General features: G+C 47.2%; 1 protein-coding gene across 4 annotated transcripts in view; it reads right to left on the reverse strand.

Moving 5' to 3' along the window:
• Positions 1-23,044, reverse strand: part of LOC144509092 (serine/threonine-protein phosphatase 6 regulatory subunit 3-like) — a 116,439-nt gene that overhangs the window by 5,830 nt on the left and 87,565 nt on the right. For 2 of the 4 annotated variants that reach the window (XM_078237430.1, XM_078237428.1), the window contains exons 19-22: positions 20,085-20,250; positions 17,080-17,189; positions 13,043-13,208; positions 10,177-10,299 (exon numbers count right to left, since the gene is read on the reverse strand). In XM_078237430.1, coding sequence (XP_078093556.1) covers positions 10,177-10,299; positions 13,043-13,208; positions 17,080-17,189; positions 20,085-20,250 — 565 coding nt within the window. Of the gene's footprint in view, positions 1-10,176; positions 10,300-13,042; positions 13,209-16,544; positions 16,982-17,079; positions 17,190-20,084; positions 20,251-23,044 lie in introns of those variants that run through there. The other 2 variants (XM_078237432.1, XM_078237431.1) reach the window with 2 other exon arrangements.

Here is a 23,044-nt window from a genome sequence, read left to right on the forward strand (position 1 = left end):
TGTCGCTCACTCTGACCAGGAGATCCGCTGCCATGGTCTGTCACTCATCTGCTCTCCGCCGTCCTCCTACATCTAATGCAGCTCGTCTGCAACCACTTCAGATGCTGCCTGACCTCGATAGGTTGTCAGGCTAAGGTAGTCGGGAAGCAAGGTGGGCAAGATGGAATTAAGCTACAGATCAGCCATGGCCTAAATGAATGGCAGGGCAGGTTCAAGGGGCTGAATGGCCTCCTTCTTTTCCTATGACTGACAGTACCAACATGTCAGTCATAGCCTAGAAACATAGAAAATAGGAGTAGGCCATTCAGCGGCTGATCAAATTCAATGTCCTGAGCCCCTCTTCCCCCCACCATATCCCTTGATCCCTTTAGCCCCAAGAGTTTTATCTAGTTTCTTCTCGAAATCTCAACATTTTGGTCTCAACTACTTTCTGTGGGAGTGAATTCCACACATTCACCACACTCTGGGTGAAGAAATTTCTCCTCACCTCAGTTCTAAAAGGTTTATCCCCTTATCCTCAAACTATGACCCCTAGTTCTGGACTCCCCACCATCGGGAACATCCTTTCTGAATCTACCCCGCCTAATCCTGTTAGAATTTTATAAGTTTCTATGAGATCCCCTCTCACTCTTGCAATGAATATAATCCTAACTGACTTGGTATCCCCTTATGTGACAGACCTGCCATCCCAGGAATCAGCCTGGTAAACCTTCGCTGCACTCCCTCTATAGCAAGGACATCCTTCCTCAGATAAGGACATCAAAATTGCACACAATACTCCAGGTGTGGCCTCACCAACACCCTATACAACTGCAGTAAAACAGCCCTATTCCGATACTCAAATCCTCTGATGAAGGGTCATCCAGATTCGAAACGTTGGCTCTATTCTCTCTCCACAGATGTTGGCCTGCTGAGATTTTCCAGCATTTTCTGTTTCAGATTCCGGCATCCACAATATTTTGCTTTAATCACTTTCTCGTAATTAAATTAATCGGCACAGTGGTTAGCACTGCTGCCTCACAGCACCAGGGACCCGGGTTCAATTCCGGCCTCGGGTGACTGTCTGCGTGGAGTTTGCACATTCTCCCCGTGTCTGCGTGGGTTTCCTCCGGGTGCTCCGGTTTCCTCCCACAGTCCAAAGATGTGCAGGTTAGGTTGATTGGCCATGCTAATTTAACCCTAGCGTCAGGGGGATTAGCAAGGTAAATATGAGGGGTGACGGGAATAGGGCCTGGGTGGGATTGTGGTCGGCGCAGACCTGATGGGCCGAATGGCCTCCTCCTGCACTGTAGGGATTCTATGATGTGCAGTTTCCAGAATGAGGAAGTGGGAGCTGGCGTTATTCCCTTCCTTGGCGCACAGGCAGTTCAGAGAACTGCAGCCTCCTTACTATAATCTTGGATCAGAATGCAAACCCATCGAAAACAGGAGCTGCGACTCCAATCTGTGCAGCTCATTAAGGTGCAGTATTTATGAACTGAACCATTGGAGGGAGCTGTGAGGCCAACATTTTGTCAGATAATCCTTTTTTTAAACCATCGACCCGCGAAGATAATTTCTTTGAGCTGCTAGAAACCAGCAGGAAGTGACGCAAACAGAGGCATCTTGTCCTCACTCGCACCACTGCAGCCCACACTGATTCATCAACCCGAAGAATTGAGCAGTTTTATAAGATGATTGTTGCAAATGATGGCTGTCTCATGAGGAAAGGTTGGACAGGCTCGGCTTATTTCCTTTTTAAAAATTCTTTCATGGGATATGAGCCCATCCCCAATTAGTCAGAGGTTTACAGCATGGAAACAGAGGCCCAACTTGTCCATGCCGCCCTTTTTTTTTTAAAACCCTGAAGCTAGTCCCAATTGCCCACCTTTGGCCCATATCCCTCGATACCCATCTCACCCATGGAACTGTCTGAATGCTTTTTAAAAGACAAAATTGTACCCGCCTCTACTACCACCTCTGGCAGCTCGTTCCAGACACTCACCACCCTCTGTGTGTGAAAAAATTGTCCCTCTGGACCCTTTTGTATCTCTCCCTTCTCACCTTAAACCTATGCCCTCTAGCTTGAGACGCCCCTATCTTTGGGAAAAGATATTGACTATCTAGCTGATCTACGCCCCTCATTATTTTAAAACGACCCTTGAAGTGAGTGTCTCGCTCGGCCATTTCAGAGGACGGTTCAGAGTCAACCACACTGCTGTGGCTCTGGAGTCACATGTAGGCCAGACCAGCAAGGACGGCAGATTTCCTTCCCTAAAGCGACATTGATAAACCAGACGGGTTTTTCCGACAATGGTTTCATGGTCATCAGTAAATTTTTACTCCCAGGTTCTTATTCAATTCACCATCTGCGGTGGTGGGATTCGAACCCGAGTCCTCAGAGCATTGCTCTGTACCTCTGGACTACTAGTCCAGCGACAATACCACTATACCAATGCCTCCCCATGACCGTTGGGAGTCTAGAAGCCGGGAATCAAACCTGGCGCGGTGAGGCAGCAGTGCTAACCACTGTGCCACCCCTATGATGATGTTTGAAGGAGCTCTCTGGTTGGGGTGGAGTTCACCTCTTGCAAAAAGGTAACTCAGGGCCAGAGTGATCTTCTGGACTTGTTCCAATTGCTGAGTTGGGTCAGAGATGAATTTCCCTAGTGCTTTCCACACCCCCTAAATTGGCTTGGATTAACTAGTTTTCCACTAAACGCAGGATATCTGAGAATTGCGAGCAAGGTGAGGAGCGTATATATTGATACACCAGTTATTACTGTTGCTTGCGAGAGGCAGGATGTACCAGAGGGTTTTTATCCGTCTTTCATTGTTACAATGTCCCATTAGAGAAAGATGCAATCAAGAGATTAGCAGGCTGAGATATTCTGAGTGGGAACAGACTGATATCTACGGTTAATACTGCTCCTTTGTCAAAGCAACAGAAGGTCTACAATTGCAACCAACATCTTGCTCAAGGGGCCACTTCCCAGCAATGCTGAAACATACAGCGCAAGACCATGCTTGACTGGCTGGCTGATTGATGTCAAAGATGAAGTGGATCTGTTTATGGTTACCCACACAGCTCTTGACACCGACCCTGACCATGGGCTCAGTGCAAACCCCTACAAAATTCTTCTACTTCAAGGGAGTCCATCAATTGGCACATGGAGTTGAACCCTTGCTGAGGGCTGGCAGAGGGCACGTAGAGGTGGGCGAAGCAGCCAAGGAGAGTCCGGGACAGGACTACATCGTAATAACTGGTAGCTTACGGGAGACTAAGTTCCGTTAACACAGATTAAAACCAGAGCATCTGGAGGTGTGATTCCACTGTTTAAAACACAAGGGGACTCTCAACATCTGCAACAGGATTTCAGCACATGGGCTGGTCAGAGATCTGCTTTACAGAAATGTCGCCTCCCTCCACAGACTGGGAGAGGTACAGGCAGCTCTGTTGTACTGGAGGGGGTTGCAGTGTCCCCTTGCCCTGTGGCTGAATGGGGGAGGGGGTTGCACAACCCCTTGCCCTGCAGTGGAGGGGGTGTACTATACCTCCAGACACTGTTTCAGTCACAGCCGTGCCATGTAGGACTCAAGGTTGAACTAACAAACTTACATTGAGCCTTTCAAGAATTTAGAATTCATATTAAAAGGGTCTTACAACCAACTGATGTGTTGTATAGTAGGAAACACAGCAGTCAACTTGCAGACAGCAAGTTCCTACGAGGAGTGTGAAAACACCAGATAATTTACTTGAAGAAATGTTGCTTTTGAGATAAGTTAGCCAGGGAAAGAACTTACCCACGCTGCTCTGAAATAGGGGAATGGCTGCTTTTACAACTCAAGGGGGAGACACTCAGTTTAATAGCCCATCTGAGGGCGACACCTCCACCAGTGCAGTGCTTCCTCAGTGCTGCAGTGAAGCGTTAGCTTGGATATTGTGCTCAAGTGCTCTGGAGAGTGATTTGAACCCACCGAGACAGGAATGCTACCAGCGAGACAAAGCTGACATGCGAGGGAAAGGCATCTATTCCGGCTCATGGAGGAAAAGCCGCTCTTTCTCCTCCACTTTACAGTCAGCAACCAGAAACTGGCAGTGGTTCTTGTCCCACGAGGGAAACAGGGCTTTGAAAGGGTGGGCTGGGGAGCAGATGGGCAGAACGCTTACTGCACAACATCAATCAAGTGGCGGAATAGCTCATGAGCAAACTCTCTCGCACACAACTCAGCCTTGTTGAAGTGCGAAGGGCAGCGATACACCACAAGGAAAAAGGGTGAGGTTAACTGACAGAGACTGCAGGCAGAAACCTCTGAGCAGCTAAGTGAAGAGCAGCACTGAAGGAGCGGACAACCTCGTGGAGACAGAATGGCGAGTCGGGCAGACAAAGCGGGCCGGGGAAGAGGGTTCACTCACCCGAAAGGTGGTCACACGATTCACGTTTCTAATCATCCTCCCCCCTGCCCTCGACAGTTTTATAAAATTGGAACTATGTTCCTCAGAAGAATGAGGAGCGGTTTGCTTGAAACATCAATGTTTCTGGAGGGACTTGGCAAAGCGGACACCGAGGTTGCTTTCCCTGACTGGGGAATCTAGAACATAGGGAACAGTCTCAGGATAGGAAGACAATCATCCAAAGTTCATTAGTTACAAGTCGGCTTACATTAACACTGCAATGAAGTTACTGTGAAATTCCCCGAGTCGCCACACTCCGCGCCTGTTCGGATACACTGAGGGAGAATTTAGCCTGGCCAATGCATCTAACCAGCATGTCTTTCAGACTGTGGGAGGAAACCGGAGCACCCAGAGGAAACCCACGCAGACACGGGGAGAATGTGCAGACTCCACACAGACAGTAACCCAAGCCGGGAATCGAACCCAGGTCCCCTGGCACTGTGAGGTAGCACCATGCCGCCCCATTCTTTCCCTTACAAAGAAGGTTTTGGCCTCAGTTTCGTTAACAGCCCTCCCCTCCCCATTTTGAAGCAGCGCAGACTGGAAGTCCTCAGCATCAATCCAGGCAGATACCCCAGCAACACCATGGGTTGGTGTGGCAATGCACTGTGTCTCATTCTGAATCAACAGTCATTGCGTCTCTCAGTCCACCAGCCAGCAAACAGCCCCCGTAGTTAGCACAGGAAAGACCAGCTAGACGTTAGCAGAAACATGAAAAATTAACGTCTACAAGGTTCAACCTGGTAGGTAATTCCAAGCAGAGAAAACTCACCAGTTAAAATCAGGTTTGGTTGTCATGTGGTCTGGAATCTTTTATAAGGCTTATAATGGAGGTCAAATGTGTTTTATCACATCAGCATAAGAACATAAGAAATAGGAGCAGGAGTAGGCCACCTAGCCCTTCGAGCCTGCCCCGCCATTCAATAAGATCATGGCTGATCTGAAGTGGATCAGTTCCACTTACCCGCCTGATCCCAATAACCCCTAATTCCCTTACCGATCAGGAATCCATCTATCCGTGATTTAAACATATTCAACGAGGTAGCCTCCACCACTTCAGTGGGCAGAGAATTCCAGAGATTCACCACCCTCTGAGAGAAGAAGTTCTGTCCTAAACTGACCCCCCTTTATTTTGAGGCTGTGCCCTCTAGTTCTAGTTTCCTTTCTAAGTGGAAAGCATCTCTCCACCTCTACCCTATCCAGCCCCTTCATTATCTTATAGGTCTCTATAAGATCCCCCCTCAGCCTTCTAAATTCCAACGAGTACAAACCCAATCTGCTCAGTCTCTCCTCATAATCAACACCCCTCATCTCTGGTATCAACCTGGTGAACCTTCTCTGCACTCCCTCCAAGGCCAATATATCCTTCCGCAAATAAGGGGACCAATACTGCACACAGTATTCCAGCTGCGGCCTCACCAATGCCCTGTACAGATGCAGCAAGACATCTCTGCTTTTATATTCTATCCCCCTTGCGATATAGGCCAACATCCCATTTGCCTTCTTGATCACCTGTTGCACCTGCAGACTGGGTTTTTGTGTCTCATGCACAAGGACCCTCCAGGTCCCTCTGCACAGCAGCATGTTGTAATTTCTTTCCATTTAGATAATAATCCAATTTGCTATTATTTCTTCCAAAGTGAATAACCTCGCATTTGTTAACGTTATACTCCATCTGCATTTCCATCTAATTACCCAACTTGGTCTTTCGTAATCATAGCACCCCTTCAATTTAGGAGGCCGCCATTTGGCCCATCGGGTCTGCAGAGACCTTCCGAAGAGCATCAACCCCCCCTGCAACCGAACACATGCAAAATAGCTAATCCACCCAACCTACACAGTAGGGGCAATTCAGCACGGCCAAGCCTCCTATCCCATCCCGCCCCACTACCTAGCCCACGCTCGCTGACACTTGCTCACTGATGAAATAACCATGCAGAGGGAGGGAGCCTTACAGCATCATAATCACAGGATCCCTACAGTGCAGAAGGAAGCCATTCGGCCCATCGAGTCTGCACCGACTCTCCTGATCTGCCAGGTAGGGTAGGAAACAGGTGCAGGACTGTTCTGGTGATATACCACCTACTTTCTTAGTGGTGAGAGGGAATTACAATATGGAGATGCAGGCATTGGACTGTGGTGACACAGGTTAAAGTCCGACAGTTTTATTTGGAACGATAGCTTTGGGAGCGTTGCTCCTTCATCAGGCAAGAGGGAGTTACAATGTGGAGATGCCGGCGTTGGACTGGGGTGGACACAGTGAGAAGTCTCACAGCACCAGGTTAAAGTCTGACAGGTTTATTTGGAATCACGAACTTTCGGGGCGCTGCTCCTTCATCAGGCGAGAGGGAGTTAGGCAGCCGTCCTGACGTCTCGAATTGGCTTCGAGATAAACTTAGCTGGAATCTCAGGAATGCGATTCCCTCCCAGATCAAGGCCAAAAAAAAAAAATCCCATAATCCAGGTTTATGAAAGCAGAATGCCACTTATCCAGCTGCCAATGAACCAGTGCTTGCATTATCAATGGGCGCAACGCAATCCTTAAAACCCCGGTAAAGAGCCTCAAATCCCATGTAATAAAAAGGGAATTTAGCTTATTCGGTCACAGTAAGCCACGAGCTCCACTCCTGCCTCTTGGTGGTGCTTTGACGATCGATGAATCATCAGCAGCACATGTTCATTCTGCGCAAAGTAGCTTTGCTTAGGATACATGACATCTCACAGTGGGGGCAATCTTCACGGCCTGCCTCTCTCTGCACTAAGATGAATCAAGCTCCCAGAGTTGAAACAACAAAATTTTAACCTAAATAAATATCTTAAGCGAAGATAAGGGACAAAGTTCATAACATAAATGGGGGCAAACATTATATAAACACGCTGGGAATAGTAGAGGTTCTACAGGAAGAAAAGTGGCAGAGATAGCATATTAAGTAGCTGGAATAACACTGTACAGAGCAGCAGCACAGGCCAAACTGTTTGGGGAAAGAAACATAGGAAATAAGGGGCCATTCAGCCCCTCTAATTTGCTCTGCCATTCAATTAGATCATGGCTGATCGTCTAACTTAACACCATTTTCCTGCACTATCCATCTATCCCTTGACGATTTCACTATCTAGAAATCTATCAACCGTCGTCTTGAACAGACTTAATGGCTGAGTTACCACAGCTCCCTGGGATAGATAATTCCAAAGATTTACCACCCCGAGTGAAAAGAAGTCCTCCTCATCTCCACCGGGCAGCACAGGGGTTAGCACTGCTGCCTCAGCGCCAGGCACCTGGGTTCGATTCCCGGCTTGGGTCACTGTCCGTGCGGGGTCGGCACATTCTCCCCATGTCTGCGTGGGTTTGCTCCGGTTTCCTCCCACAGTCCGAAAGACATGCAGGTTAGGTTGGATCGGCCGTGCTAAATTCTCCGTCAGTGTAACCCGAACAGGTGCCGAAGTGTGGCGACCAGGGGATTTTCACAGTAACTTCATTACAGTGTTAATGTAAGCCTACTTGTGACACTAATAAATAAACTTTAAAGATGGAGGGGAACCTATAGATGTAGTGTATTTAGATTTCCAAAAGGTATTTGACAAGATGCCAAATAAGAGGCTGGTGCACAAAGTAAAAGCTTATGGAACTGGTGTTAGCATGGATTGATACTGGTGCCTTGAGGTACCAATGGCATGAATGATAGTTTTAGCAGTAGACAAGCTCAGACAGTGGTGAAGTCAGGCGATGTTATGGAGGTGGAAATAGGCGGTGTTAGGGATGGCACACACGAGGCAATGGGAACTTGGCAGCACAGCAGCCCAGATTCCCCTATTTTTTTGTAGTCTTTGTCTAGACGGTGCAAGGTATTTACATATACAAAAATTACACATCCACTCCCTCCAATTCTGGCAAGTAATTTATATTTCCTCCCCTTCTCAAAGTGCTGAGTAGTAAAAGTGGAGCAGGACCCTCAAGCATCCCAGACAATGACCATTCCTCAAGCGTCTCAGACAACGATCATTCCTAAGAACATACACAGGAGTAAGGTCACATGGCTCCTACAAGCCTGGTCCACTATTCAATAAGATCACAGCTGCTCAGCGCTTCAACTTCACTATTCTGCTTCACCCTCATATCTCTCAGCTTTCCATGTTTCAGCCCAGTTAAATATTCACAGGCTATTTGACTGTGAAGGAAACCATAGCCAGCTTCACCCTACCTACATCAGTGGTGGCAAACAAAGTTTTTATTAAGGTTCTTGTGCAAATTTAAACTTTAATAAATTTGGGTGCACGCATGATAGAATCAAACTACAAATGCCATTTGAAAGCACGATCCAAAGTCTTTGAAATGTTAATGCCACTAAGAACAAAGAACAATACAGCACAGGAACAGGCCCTTCGGCCCTCCAAGCCTGCGCCGCTCATGTGCCCACTAGGCCATTCTTTTGTATCCCTCTGCTGTTAATGTTCATTGCTCTGAGGCCTCCAGCAGCAACTGGAGAATGTTTGCAATGGGTTGGAAAATCGGATTCAATGACGCATCACCAGAAATGGTTACGTTGAAGCTCAGAAATGTGAAGCCGTAAAGCTTCATGAATCATGCTTCAAGTGGAAGGTATTAAATTCAAAGTCACGCACGGACTTTTACAAACTCCTCACACTGACCCCGATAACATTTATTCCCAAACCTTCTCCTGTGCAAGGGGAGCCATGTGACCTTACTCTTCAGGCCACATGTAGGAGCCATGTGACCTTACTCCTCCTGTGTATGTTCTTAGGAATGATCGTTGTCTGAGATGCTTAAGGAATGGTATTATCACTAGACTATTAATCCAGAAACTCAGCTGATGTTCTGGATTCGAATCCCGCCAAGGCAGATGGTGAAATTTGAATTTTTTCAAAAATCTGGAATTGAGGACCTAATGATGACCATGATACCATTGTCGATTGGGTGGCGCAGTGGTTAGCATTGCTGCCTCTCAGTGCCAGGGACCCGGGCTCGATTCCAGACTTGGGTCACTGTCTGTGCGGAGCTTGCACATTCTCCCCGTGTCTGCGTGGGTTTCCTCTGGGTGCTCCGGTTTTCTCCCACAGTCTGAAAGACGCGCTGGCTAGGCGCATTGACCATGCTAAATTCTCCCTCAGTGTGCCGGGGTGTGGCGACTAGGGGATTTTCACAGTAACTTCATTGCAGTGTTAATGTCAGCCTACTTGTGATAATAATAATAAATAAACTTTAAACCAGAAAAACCCATCTGGTTCACTAATGTCCTTTAGGAAAGGAAATCTGCCGTCATTAACTGATCTGGTCTACATGCGACTCCAGATCCACAGCAACGTGGTTGAACAAGGGTAACTTGGGATGGGCAATGAATGCTGGCCAGTCAGCGACGCCCATGTCCCACAAATGAATAAAAAAAGGAAGCATTTCTGTTCATTGTTTTCTGCTCATCAACCAATTTTCTAGCTGTGCTGATAGAGATTCTTTTCAGCGATGTGTTTGGAATTTTCTAGCAAGAGAGATCTTATCAAACACCATCTGAAAATCTATATGTATACACTTACTGCGACGTCCTAATCTATCAAATCAATCACTTCCTCAGAAAAGCGAGTACATTAGATTAACGTGACTGGCCTTTAACACATGTGGCAACTGCCCTTGGTTAACCCATGCATTTCGAAATATACCTTAACTGTATCTGGAATTGTGGAATCAAACAGCCTACCCGCAACTTTTCCCTTACTCAGCAAGGCCATACCTCTGTTCTTGCCGCACAGATTCTGAAGTTTGGGGAACCGGACTGGCTTTCGAGGCCTCAGAACCGTCCTGTACATTTCCTGTTGTAGGTCCAACTTCGGAGGTAGTTAAGGGTTCTTCCTCGCTGTACAAGAAAGTTAAGACAGTGGAGCTTCATTAGCGAGAGTATGTGCCCCTCTCTGAGCCTTTGTAGAAACTATTTGCTGAATAAAACTCATTAAAAGTTAATCATATCAATATTTTAAAAAATATATTAGGATAGCACAGCAGGCCATTCAGGACATAAAGTGCAAGGAAAGCTACTGTTCCAAAAGCTAATGTTCCACAGCCACCCATCTCGCCTGTTTGGATAGATGTAAAAGATCCCATGGTGCTATTTCGAAGAGGAGGGGTGTCATCTGCTGTGTCCTGACCAATATCCATTCCTCAATCAGCACCCCAAAAGCAGACATCTGGCCACAGTCACATTGCAGTTTGAGAGAGTTTGCTGTGTGCAGATTAGCTGCCGCGTTTCTTAATGTTACAACAGTGGCTACACTTCAACAAAGTATTTCATTGGGTGTGAAGCGCTTTGAGATGTACGGTGGGCAGTGAAATGTGCAATATAGAAACGTAGAAGATAGGAGCAGGAGGAGGCCATTTGGCCCTTCGAGCCTGCTCCACCATTCATTACGATCATGACTGATCATCCAACTCAATAGCCTAATCCTGCTTTGTCCCCATAACCTTTGCTCCCATTCGCCCCAAGTGCCATATCCAGCCACCTCTTGAATACATTCAATGTTTTGGCATCAACTACTTCCTGTGGTAGCGAATTCCACAGGCTCACCACTCTTTGGGTGAAGAAATGTCTCCTCACCTCCGACCCAAGTGTATATAAATCCAAGTCTTGCTTTATGTTATTTTCCCCAGTGGGGTTAAAGACCTTTCCTCAGCTAGAGTATTTCCCTTTCAAATGCTGTCAGAACTGCTGCACCTGTTTTATTTCTGCTTCAGATTATCAGCATTTGCTAATCCTTCTACATTCACTGAAGCAGCTTAGTGAATTCCGACTGCGTGGTCAGAGGCTGGTTTGAACCAACTTTTGAGTGGCTTTTGAATGAGGGCGAGCGTTCTCGCGGCAATTTCCTTGTTTTAATTACTCGGATCCCTGCCACCCGGTCCCACTCCCGGCTAGGGGGGCCGCACCACCGGTCTCTGAACCTTTCTGCTACAGTGAGGCTCACGGATCACACAGTCATCCGGCCAACTCCCAACAATGTGGCCGCGGCCACAATGGATAATTCATGTCTCTGTGCCAGCTACCCGAGGACAAAATAGGACCAAAACACGCAGTGTGAATCTCCCGCAGATGTGAAACAAATTTAAGAACATTCCCGGTTTTTATTATGAAGCCTTTTTCACTTGTTGGTTTGCCGGAGGTCTGAATTAAAAAAGAATGGACTCCACAATGACCACTACAGCACAGGAACAGGCCCTTCGGCCCACCGATCACGTTGTCCCATCTAGACAAACGGCCCTCTATATCCTGCCTGTTCATGTGCCTATCCAGATTAAGTCAAATGCTTCTAGAGCTATCGGAAGAACAAAAGTTAGCAGCCAGCATAATCAAGGATCCCACACACCCCGGACATTCTCTCTTCCACCTTCTTCCGTCGGGAAAAAGATACAAAAGTCTGGGGTCACCGACTCAAGAACAGCTTCTTCCCCGCTGCCATCAGACTTTTGAATGGACCTACCTTGCATTAAGTTGATCTTTCTCTACACCCTAGCTATGACTGTAACACTATATTCTGAACCCTCTCGTTTCCTTCTCTATGAACGGTATGCTTTGTTTGTATAGCGCGCAAGAAACAATAATTTTCACTGTATGCTAATACATGTGACAATAATAAATCAAATATCAAATCAAAAGAATGACTTTACTAAGATCTGGGACATGCTGTACAGAATCTTAGTTAGGCCTCATTCAGAATATTGTGTACAATTCTGGTCACCACACTATCAGAAGGATGTGGATGCTTTGGAGAGGGTACAGAAAAGGTTTACCAGTATGTTGCCTGGTCTGGAGAGTATTAGCTGTGAGGAGAGGTTGGAGAAACTTGGTTTGTTCTCACTAGAACGAAGGAGGTTGAGGGGTGACCTGATAGAGGTTTACAAGATTATGAGTGGCATGGACAGAGTGGATAGTCAGATGCTCTTTCCTAGGGCAGAAAAGTCAAGTATTAGGGGACATAGGTTTACAGTGTGTTGGGAAAAGTTTAAAGATGTGCGAGGCAAGTTTTTTTTTTTACACAGACGGTGGTGAATGTCTGGAACGCGCTGCCCGGGGAGGTGGTGGGAGCGGGGTACAATAGCACCATTTAAGGGGCATATAGATGAATACACGAATAGGATAGGAATGGAAGGAAACGGACTCTGTAAGTGCATACGGTTTTAGTTCAGGCAGGCATCATGATCGGCACAGACCTGGAGGGCCGAAGGGCCTGTTCGTGTGCTGTACCTTTCTTTGTATCCTTCCCCTCCTAGCACAGGCTCTGAGATCCCCACAGTGTCCCTGTGACTTTGGGTAGCTGAACTTACACTCCATCACCGTGAAATTCAGCATATTGCACAGCCAAACTCCTCTTGGCCTCCCCAAATTACAGCTTCCATTTATAACTCCACTCTTGGCCTACGTCCCAAAGAGTTTCAACATAACTTCTGCAACAGCTCAGAGACGCAACCCCATCATGCCTCGAATGGTTCCAGTTCACCATTCTACTTTCCAGCTTTGCTTAACCGCGAGCAAAGACCACCTGTGGAGAACAATCAAGCCCGATTTCTTGCGACGCAACCACTCGAGACACAATGTTTAAAATACGTACCTTGCGCGCGTTTTAGCTTCTGGACTTTTCACCTCAGAAGGACAGAGGGCTTCTGGCACGGAACCATTGAGAACCGTCACATTTTCCACCTGGGGTGGCGTACCCGTCTTCGAGTTGGCTTCTGACAGCTTTTCACTCTCTTCACTGTTGGGTGTGACCGAAGCCTCTGCACAGCCATTGGAGAAATGGGTTTTTTGTTTACTAATGCGGGACACATTTCAGGCAATTATCTTTTCCCTTCATCTCAAAAAGTAATGACAAGCCAGGCTCATGTCCTGGAAGCAATGGCTGCTCCCCCAGTAACATTCCCATTCAGCCATCTTGATCTGAGAGTATAAGCAGCATGTATTGACAGTGCCATTTGACCACAGAGTGCATCACAGCTGAACCCAGTCTCATCTCCACCGGGTCCAAAGACACACATGCACAAAGACACAGTTAGCAGACACTGATCAAGAACAGGGATTTTTAAAAATTCATTCGTGGGGCATGGGTGTCGCTGGCTGGGCCAGCATTTATTGCCCATCCCTAGTCACCCTTGAACTGAGTGGCTTGCTAGGCCATTTTTTAACTTTATTTATTAGTGTCACAAGTCGGCTTACTTTAACACTGCAATGAAGTTACTGTGAAAATTCCTTAGTCGCCACACTCCGGCGCCTGTTCGGGTACACTGAGGGAGAATTTAGTATGGCCAATGCACCTAACCAGCAGGTCTTTCCGACTGTGGGAGGAAGCCGGAGCATCCGGAGGAAACCCACGCAGACACGGGGGAGAACATGCAGACTCCTCACAGACAGTGACCCAAGCCGGGAATCAAACCTGGGCGCCTGACGCTGAGGCAGCCGCGCTAACCATTGTACCACCTAGCTCCATAATAAGAAGAACAAGAACATGAGTGACATAGCAGCCCAGCGGTTAGCACTGCTGTCTAACAGCGCCAGGGTCCCTGGTTCAATTCCGGCTTCAGGTCACTGTCCGTGTGGAGTTTGCACGTTCTCCCCGTGTCTGCGTGGGTTTCCTCCCATACTCCAAACATGTGCGGGTTAGGTGGATCGGCCATGCTAAATTGCCCCTTAGTGTCAGAGAGATCCACGGCAGAGAGATTAACAGGGTAGATACCATGGAGTTACGGGGATAGCGACTGGGTGGGATTGTTGTAGGTGCAGGCTTAATGGGCCGAATGGCCCCTTTCTGCCCTGTAGGGACTCTATGATGTAAGCAATAGGAGGAGGTCTGACCGTGACTGATCCGAGTGTGGCTCCACTCTCCAGACCCCTTGCTCCCGCTCCCCGACAAATAAATGCCAAAGGTTTGAGAGGCTGTGGTGAGGGAAGGAAGGAACTGACAGTAGCTTGGCTTTCAAAAGCCTGAAGATTCTGCAAAAGTGTGAAATTCAGGGCAAAATAAAACCCATTCAAGGCACAAAGAGCAAAAGAAATTGACCAGGTGGCAGGCTTTTGCTCTCAGTTTGAACCAATACCCAGCGGCTAACGGTCTGCAAACTGGTCCCATCCTTTAGAAATTCATTTCCTCTTTAATTCCAAAAACAGCAGAAGAAAAAATCACCTCGAGTGCTAAACGGTTTGCAAAGCCGCCGCCGCCTCAGCCTGCTTCGCCCACAAGCACAGCTCTCATCAACTGAAATGGCTGTGGGGAGGCGGGCTTGGCCAGTGCTGAGAGTTGCAAGGTAAATCAGTTCAGTGTTTTGAATGGATTTCCACAGTGAACTAATTAAACTACTGTGGAAGAAGCCAGGCGTGTGATGAGCCCAAATCACAATTGTTACATTACTTTTGTGTCTTAATTTTACCACCTCGAGTGCCTAGAAAATTGCACAACTTGCTGTCTTGCAGTAACATATTACTGCAAATAGCTGCGTAGCTGGTGCCCAAATATCACTGTAGGATTTGGGTGCTTTATTATCCCGAGCTGTGCCATTTATTTATATACATATATTTATATCCCAGCGCTGTGCGCAAGATTTGGATACAGGTCCAAGAAGATTTCTCCTGAACGGGGCGGCACTGTGTTAGCCAAGTCCATGGTAAAGTTTATTTATTAGTGCCACAAGCAGGCTTACATTAGCACTGAAATGAAGTTATTGTGAAAATCCCCTAGTCGCCACACTCTGGCGCCTGTTCGGGTACACAATGAGGAATTTAGCATGGCCAATCCACCGATTGTGCACATCTTTGGACACTAAGGGGCAATTTAGTATGGCTTATCCATCGAACCTGCACATTTTTGAACACTAATAAGCAATTTAGCATGGCCAATCCACCTAACCTGCACATCTTTGGACACTGAGGAGCAATTTAGCAAGGCCAATCTACCCAGAGGAAACCCACGCAGACACGGGGAGAACGTGCAAACTCCACACAGTCACCCAAGGTTGGGATTGAATCCGGGTCCCTGACGTTGTGAGGCAGCAGTGTTAACCACCGTGCCACCCCAACGATGAGACCTTTTGCAGTGGTATCTTATGCAAAACAATCAGTGGCACATTTTTATAGCTTTTGCCTTTAGGTTTAAAAAAAAAAATCAAGGTGCTATCAAAGTTTAAAATGAATTGCATTTTTGCCGCACTGACATTCTGCTGCGCTGCTGACAGCTTACAGCACTCATTAAAGTGGACATTAAATCTCATTCCTGACTTGAGGCACAGGGACCCACAGGCTTGCAGCCAAGGACAATTAATAGCTCAGAGGAGTGAACGTTTGGCAACAGACTTGGTCGCACAAACGTGTTTGCATAAGACAAAAGAAAACTCCACAAACTGGGCTGAGGGGGTTAAATTAGGGCAGGTTGCGTAAGCCACCTCCATCTCAAGGACAATTAGGGATGGACAACAAACGCAGGCCTTACTGGTGATATCCACATCCCAAAGAATAAAAAAAACCATTCCATTAAGTGCTGGAAAAAAGGAGGGCGCGATCTTACCAGCCGTTGGCGCCACGCTCCCGCTGCAGCAAGGTCGGAGAGTTTGGCGCCCAGCCAAATCTCCATTCACTGCAGCGGGATGGGAAAGTCCCGCCGGCGCGAACGGTGGTAACATTCTGGAGTTAATTTATTTGAGATGTACGAAATGATTCTAGGAGTTGATGGGAGTCGATGGAGGGAAACTGTTTCCTTTGGTAGGAAATGCCATTACAAGGGCTGGGGATAACTTTAAAACGAGAGCTAAGCTTTCCAGGACAAGGTTCAGAAGCGCTTCTGCACACAAAAGCGAGAGGAACTCTCGGCTTCACAACTATCTGGCCAGGCTGAGGGATCAATCAAAAATTTCCGAAATGATTTTTTATTCATGGGATGTGGGCGTCGCTGGTAGTTCCAGCATTTATTGCCCATCCCTAATTGTCCTCGAACTGAGTGGCTTGCTAGGCCACCAGAGGACATTTAAGAGTCAACCACATTGCTGTGGCTCTGGAGTCACACGTCGGACAGACTGGGTAAGGATGGCAGATTTCCTTCCCTAAAAGACATTAGTGAACCAGATAAGTTCTAACAACAAATCGACAATGGTTTCATGGTCATCATTAGACTCTTAACTCCAGATTTCTTTTTATTGAATTCAAATTTCACCATCTGCCGTGGTGGGATTCGAACCCGGGTCCCCAGGGTTACCCATGGTCTTTGGATTATGAGCCCAGTGGCAATACCACTATGCCATGACCTGCCCCGAAATTTGGACCGTTAGGCAAGAGAATCAAATGTATGGAAGCAAGACAGATAAGCGAAGATTACAGATCATCCACAATCTAAATGAATGGAGGAAGGCTTGAAGGGGCTTCATGTTCCAATGCAACTTTCTACACGTTCCAAAGGAAGAACTTGCACCCTCCGCCATCCCGTATGGAAGACAGCCAGACAGGAATGTGTGCAATCCACTGGAATCCTGCACACAATCGGAAGAGCAGCTGCCGCGATTGGAACTGTGTTCTGAAGATGAGGAAAAGATCCGATTTGGTTTACTAGAATTCCAGGTTAGTCTGCCATCTTGAACCATGCAATATTGAAGGTAGCCGCACAACACTCACTTGTTTCTACTGTTTTGCTGTGTCCGTCGCCACTACTCTGGAGCTCATCCACAGGAGCAGAATTTGTTTCCATAGATACAGGAGAGTTTGTTCGCAAGCGTCCAGAGGGGCTGAAAGAAATTATATCCCAATTAGCTGAAGCTTGGCTGGGCACACGCGGCTGGCAATTCTCCTCAAAATCGATTTTGGGGTTCCCATTGCTATTTTACTTGACTGTTGTTCCTCCTTCAGATGTGGGGGCGGCACAGATATTCTGGTTGACCCTGGGCTATAATGCCACAATTAGCATGATCACAGCCCATATTAAATGTCCACGCAGACACACTTACTTAGTCTGACCATCACACCAATGCCCCATTTATTTTCTCCCCTTCACCCCCCCCAACTCCTCCACTCCTAACCCAATGCCAAGCTTGGGCTGGGCAACCTCATCATGCCATGTATGTAAATCCAAGGCCCTAGGAACAATATCCAACTGCTGACAACATTACAGCAGACCCAATCCCACTCTCAACCAACAGCAACAGAAGCGGACCCTCCAAGTGAGGCTAGTGATCAGGATCAGGAACAAGCTGGTGGACTATTCTCTTTCCTACTCTGGAGTAGCGACGTTTGCAACTTTACCACTGGCCTTTCTCCTCCAGACAGTTGTAGATTCTTATCAGATGCAGAATTCCATGGGCTATTCACCACTGATCCATTTCCAAAATCCACCTTCTCCAATTACACATAACATTTGCTGATTATTCATTTTATTGGTGTACGCAGCTGTACAGACGCCAATGAAGATGCTGTTTTTAGGTTGTGCTGTTTTGCCAATGGCACTTGGATTGCTTGCAAGGTGCATAAGTGAGCCAGAATTGACCTACCCTAAGTGCTTGATGTAGACTCAGTGAGTTTTACTTTATTAACAATGTTGACATGATGTCAGTACCTCTCCAGTTTCCCCTCTAACTCCACAGCAGTCTGTCCAAGGCTGAATACATGCCCCATTAAAAACTTGCACTTATATAGCACGCTGAATATTGTGAGATGACCCCCAGTGCTTCAATGGAGTTTAATCAAACAAAAACTGACACTTAAAGCTTATTTATTAGTGTCACAAGTACATTAACACTACAATGAAGTTACTGTGAAAATCCCCATGTCGCCGCATTCCGGCGCCTGTTCGGGTACACTGAGGGGAATTTAGCATGGCCAATGCACCTAACCAGCATGTCTTTTGGATTTGGGAAGAAACCGGAGCACCCGGAGGAAACCCACGCAGACACGGGGAGAACGTGCAGACTCCACACAGACAGTGACCCAAACCGGGACCCTGGCACCGTGAGGCAGCAGTGCTGACCACTGTGCACTGAACCAGTGGAGGAGATATTAGGGCCAAACGCTTGTCAAAAGAGGGAGGTTTAAATCAAACTTGAAAGAAGAGGGAGAGGTGGAAGGGGAAGGAAAGTCTAGAGTCGGAAATCCAGAGTTTAAAATCCAGGCAGACCGTGAGGCGTGGCAGCCAGTGAGGTAGCAGCGGAAAGAGGGAATGTGCAAGAGGCCAGAGCTGGGAGAATGTTGAGTTCTCAGTGGGATGTGGTGCTTCAGGAGGTAGCAGAGTCAGGAGGGGCAAAGTGATGGAAGGATTTAAATAGGAGGAGAATTTTAAAAATAGAAATGTTGGTGGACCAGGAACCAAGGAGGGTCAGTCAGCACAGGAGTGGCGAGTGTTTGGACATGGGGAGCAATGTTTTGGGCGAGCTGAGGTTTATGGAGGATGAAAGATAGGTGGTCATCTCGGAAAAGGTTGCAGTATTTGGATCTGGAGGCAGTAAAGCACGAGCGAGGGGTTTAGCTGGGACGGAGATGGGCGATGTTACAGCTCACGGATGTCAGCAGTCTTGGCGGCGGAGAAGGTCAAAAACTCCAGCTTGGCTACCCTGCAATGCACTGTGCGCCACTTCACCATTCATTAACATGTTGCTTCCCAGAAGCTCAACCAAAGGCACTGGTGAGGCCACACCTGGAGTATTGTGTGCAGGTTTGGTGTCCCTATCTGAGGAAGGGTGTCCTTGCTATAGAGGGAGTGGATCGAAGGTTTACCAGGCTGATTCCTGAGATGGCAGGTCTATCATATGAGGAGAGGCCAAGTCAGTTAGGATTGTATTGACTGGAGTTTAGAAGAGGGGGGGATCTCATAGAAACTTATAAAATTCGAACAGGATTAGACAGGGTAGATTCAGAAAGAATGTTCCTGACGGTGGGGGAGCCCAGAACTAGTTTGAGGATAAGGGGTAAACCTTTTAAAACTGAGGTGAGGAGAAATGCTTTCACCCAGAAGGTGGTGAATGTGTGGAATTCACTACCACAGAAAGTAGTTGAGGCCAAAACGTTGTGTGACCTCAAGTAGAAATTAGATATAGCTCTTGGGGCGATAAAGGCTGGGGGGGGCGGGGATCAGGATTTTGATCAGCCATGATCAAAATGAATGGCAGAGCAGACTCAAAGGGCCGAATGGCCTCCTCCTGCTTCTAGTTTCGATGTAAGGCATAAGGACATTGACTGGGTTTGGTTCTTAGCTCTGGGTTAGATCACCAATCTATGTCGAGTGTGCTGAGCTTAACAGTTGTGGGTTGAAAGAAAAAAAGCTAACAGTTGGAAAGTGCGTGACTAGACATTTGGGAGGGCAGAATCTGGCATTGCTCTAATGCCCACCAGAGTCAGTCAACTACATGACCTAGGTTCATATGTAAAGAATTACTTAGAAACATAGAAAGTGGGAGCAGCAGTAGACCTTTTGGCCCATTGAGCCTGCTCTATTATAGCTGATCCTCTATCTCAATGGCACTTTCACATACCCCCTTGACGCCTTTAGTGCCCTGAAATCGATCTATTTCTCTGCAGAAATGGGCACGGAAAGGTTGTCAGTGCAAGGGGTTACTGTACCGTAGCACGACTGAGTCCCCTCGAGAAGGGGAAACTATTGAAACACAAGCTGCTTCTTGCAGTTAGTTACTTACCCGGCCTGGGAGGCAAAGCTGGCGAATACTGCCCATCCCTCTATGGGGGGTGGTGACGTGGTGGGCTCGTTGTTGTCCCACGCGCTAAATCCAGCATCTGCAGCATTCTGGCTGGCACTCGCGTTTGTTGTAGGCATGGCATCGAAGTTCGCTGTCCAACCCGCTTCTGAAAACCAAATTAAAGCTTCGATAAGGAAGAGTCACATTTCTGCAGTGCTTTTCATGGCCACTGTCTGCTTCAACCCACTTAACAGGCAACAAAGTACTTCTGAAGTGTTGTCAGTGCCACAGTGGAGCAAACCGGAACAGTCCACAGACACAAATTAAAAGCAGAGTCTAACCAAAGCACAATTTCTCTTGTTCAATTCCTCAGCCTGTGGGTGTCCATAATCCCAGAATGTAGATGCAAGCATGATAGCCTATAAATTATATATCTGTCTGTATAAAGCTTCACGAAACACATTAACAATTGCACCTCAATGTGTTCATTCTTTCCCAAGATATTAAAGTACATGTTTGCATGCATGTGTACGCGTAAGTCGAGGGTGGCATTGGACTCAGTTCTGGCTTACATTTTTTTATTCTTTCGTGGGACATGGGCGTCGCTGGCTGGGCCAGCATTTATTGCCCATCCCTAGTTGCTCTTGTTCAGAGGGCAGTTGAGAGTCAACCACATTGCTGTGGCTCTGGAGTCACATGTAGGCCAGACCAGGTAAGGACGGCAGATTTCCTTCCCTAAATGACAGTAGTGAACCAGATGGGTTTTTCCGACAATCGACAATGGTTTCACGGTCATCAGTAGATTCTCAATTCCAGATATTATTTATTGAATTCAAATTCTACCATCTGCCGTGGTGGGATTCGAACCCGGGCACCCAGAACATTAACTGAGTTTCTGGATTAATAGTCTGGCGATAATACCACTAGGCCATCACCTCCTGAGTAAAAGGACTCCTCTGGCAATGCAGCACTCAGAGCTGCACTGAAGCATCAGATTGGACCATTCACTATACAACCCACTCTTGGGAGACTCTTCTGCTCTCCAACTCCCTCCCGGCTAACCACATCCCTCTGACCCTCCCTCCCGGCTAACCACATCCCTCTGACCCTCCCTCCCACCTGCAGCTCCTCTGGCTTCTTCCCTCTCCCAAACCCTCACTCATGATGAGGGAAGTGGCAAGTGGGAGGGTTTGGAGCGGGGGTTAAGTGATGAGCTGAGAGGTGCTGTAAGCTGGAGGCAGGAAGCAGCAACAGTTAAGTGTTGGTAAATTCAAAGTTAAGTTGTCACAAGTTTATAAATTGAGAGTGAGTAAGAGGATTTTTGGGCCAGTTAGTTTCAAGGTGGCCAACAGATTTCTGACGTCAAGAAAATCTCAGATAGGGGACGTAATCCACCCTTTTTACATGTTGCCAGATGGGAAAATGATATTTGTTGAGTGCAGACACCATTCTCAAGGACCCCACGTACCCCGGACATTCTCTCTTCCACCTTCTTCCGTTGGGAAAAAAGATACAAAAGTCTGGGACCATGTACCAACCAACTCAAGAACAGCTTCTTCCCTTTCATCAGACTTTTGAATGGACCTACCTCATGTTAAGTTGATCTTTCTCTACACCCTAGCTATGACTGTAACACTACACTCTGCACCCTCTCCTTTTCTTCTCTATGAATGGTATGCTTTGTCTGTATAGCGCTCAAGAAACAACATTTTTCACTGTGTCCCAATACATGTGACAATAATAAATCAAATATGCTGCATTTAGTATGCTGTCTTTTCGGACACATCCAGGTGCTCCGGTTTCCCCCCATGGTCCGAAAGTCGTGCTGGTTAGGTGCATTGGCCATGCTAAATTCTCCCTCAGTGTACCCGAACAGGTGCCAGAGTGTGGCGATTGGGGGCAACTTCACTGCAGTGTTAATGTAAGCCTACTTGTGACACAAATAAATAAACTTTAGGAGTGCTAAAGGATTGGTAGTTGTATGAAGTTGAGAAGTTATGCTCACAGTATATTGAAGCTTGGATGGATCATATTTGACACGCTGTCTTTAAAGGTGATTTTTGGTGTACCAAGACATTTCTTTTGAAGAAATAAATAGCAATGAGTCCATAATGGGCGGCACAGTGGTTAGCACTGCTGCCTCACAGCGCCAGGGGCTCAGCTTCGATTCCCGGCTTGGGTCACTGTGCGGAGTTTGCACGTTCTCCCTGTGTCTGCATGGGTTTCCTCCGGGTGCTCCAGTTTCCCCCCTCAGTCCGAAAGACGTGCTGGTTAGGGTGCATTGGCCATGCTAAATTCTCCTCAGTGTATCCAAACAGACATCGGAGTGTGGCAACTAGGGGATTTTCACAGTAATTTCACTGCAGTGTTAAGTGTTAATAATTCTGTTCTAATTCTACAAGCTGCTCGATTAAAATGTTTTCACATCCTAACTGGCCCTTGCTATTTTTCTAGTCAATACCATTGGCTTAGACAATGTGCTTGAAATTAGTGTCTGATCTTTGGTGTGCCACTGACTGAGCCAAGCCAGTACAGCAGAAGATCTTTCATTCTGCATCTCGATATTTTAAAGTTAAAGTTTATTTATTAGTCACAAGTAAGGCTTACATCAATGCAATGAAGTTACTGTGAAATTTCCCTAGTTGCCACACCCCGGTGCCTGTTTGGGTCAATGCACCCTAACCAGCACGTCTTTTGGACTGTGGGAGGAAACTGGAGCGCCCGGAGGAAACCCACGCAGACACGAGGAGAACGTGCAAACCCCACACAGACGGTGACCCAAGCCGGGAATCGAACCCGGGTCCCTGGCACTGAGAGGCAGCAGTGCTAACCACTGTGCCACCTCAGCTACCCAGCTCAGAGTTTCTGACGCAGACGCCAGACCCCTCGAAATGAAAGCGTTCCCTTTACCCGCACAAACATTCCTCATCTTGATGGGTGCAAAGGCATAAAACAAAATT

The sequence above is a fragment of the Mustelus asterias genome, chromosome 21 (assembly GCF_964213995.1).
Source record: "Mustelus asterias chromosome 21, sMusAst1.hap1.1, whole genome shotgun sequence".
Lineage (NCBI taxonomy): Eukaryota > Metazoa > Chordata > Chondrichthyes > Carcharhiniformes > Triakidae > Mustelus > Mustelus asterias.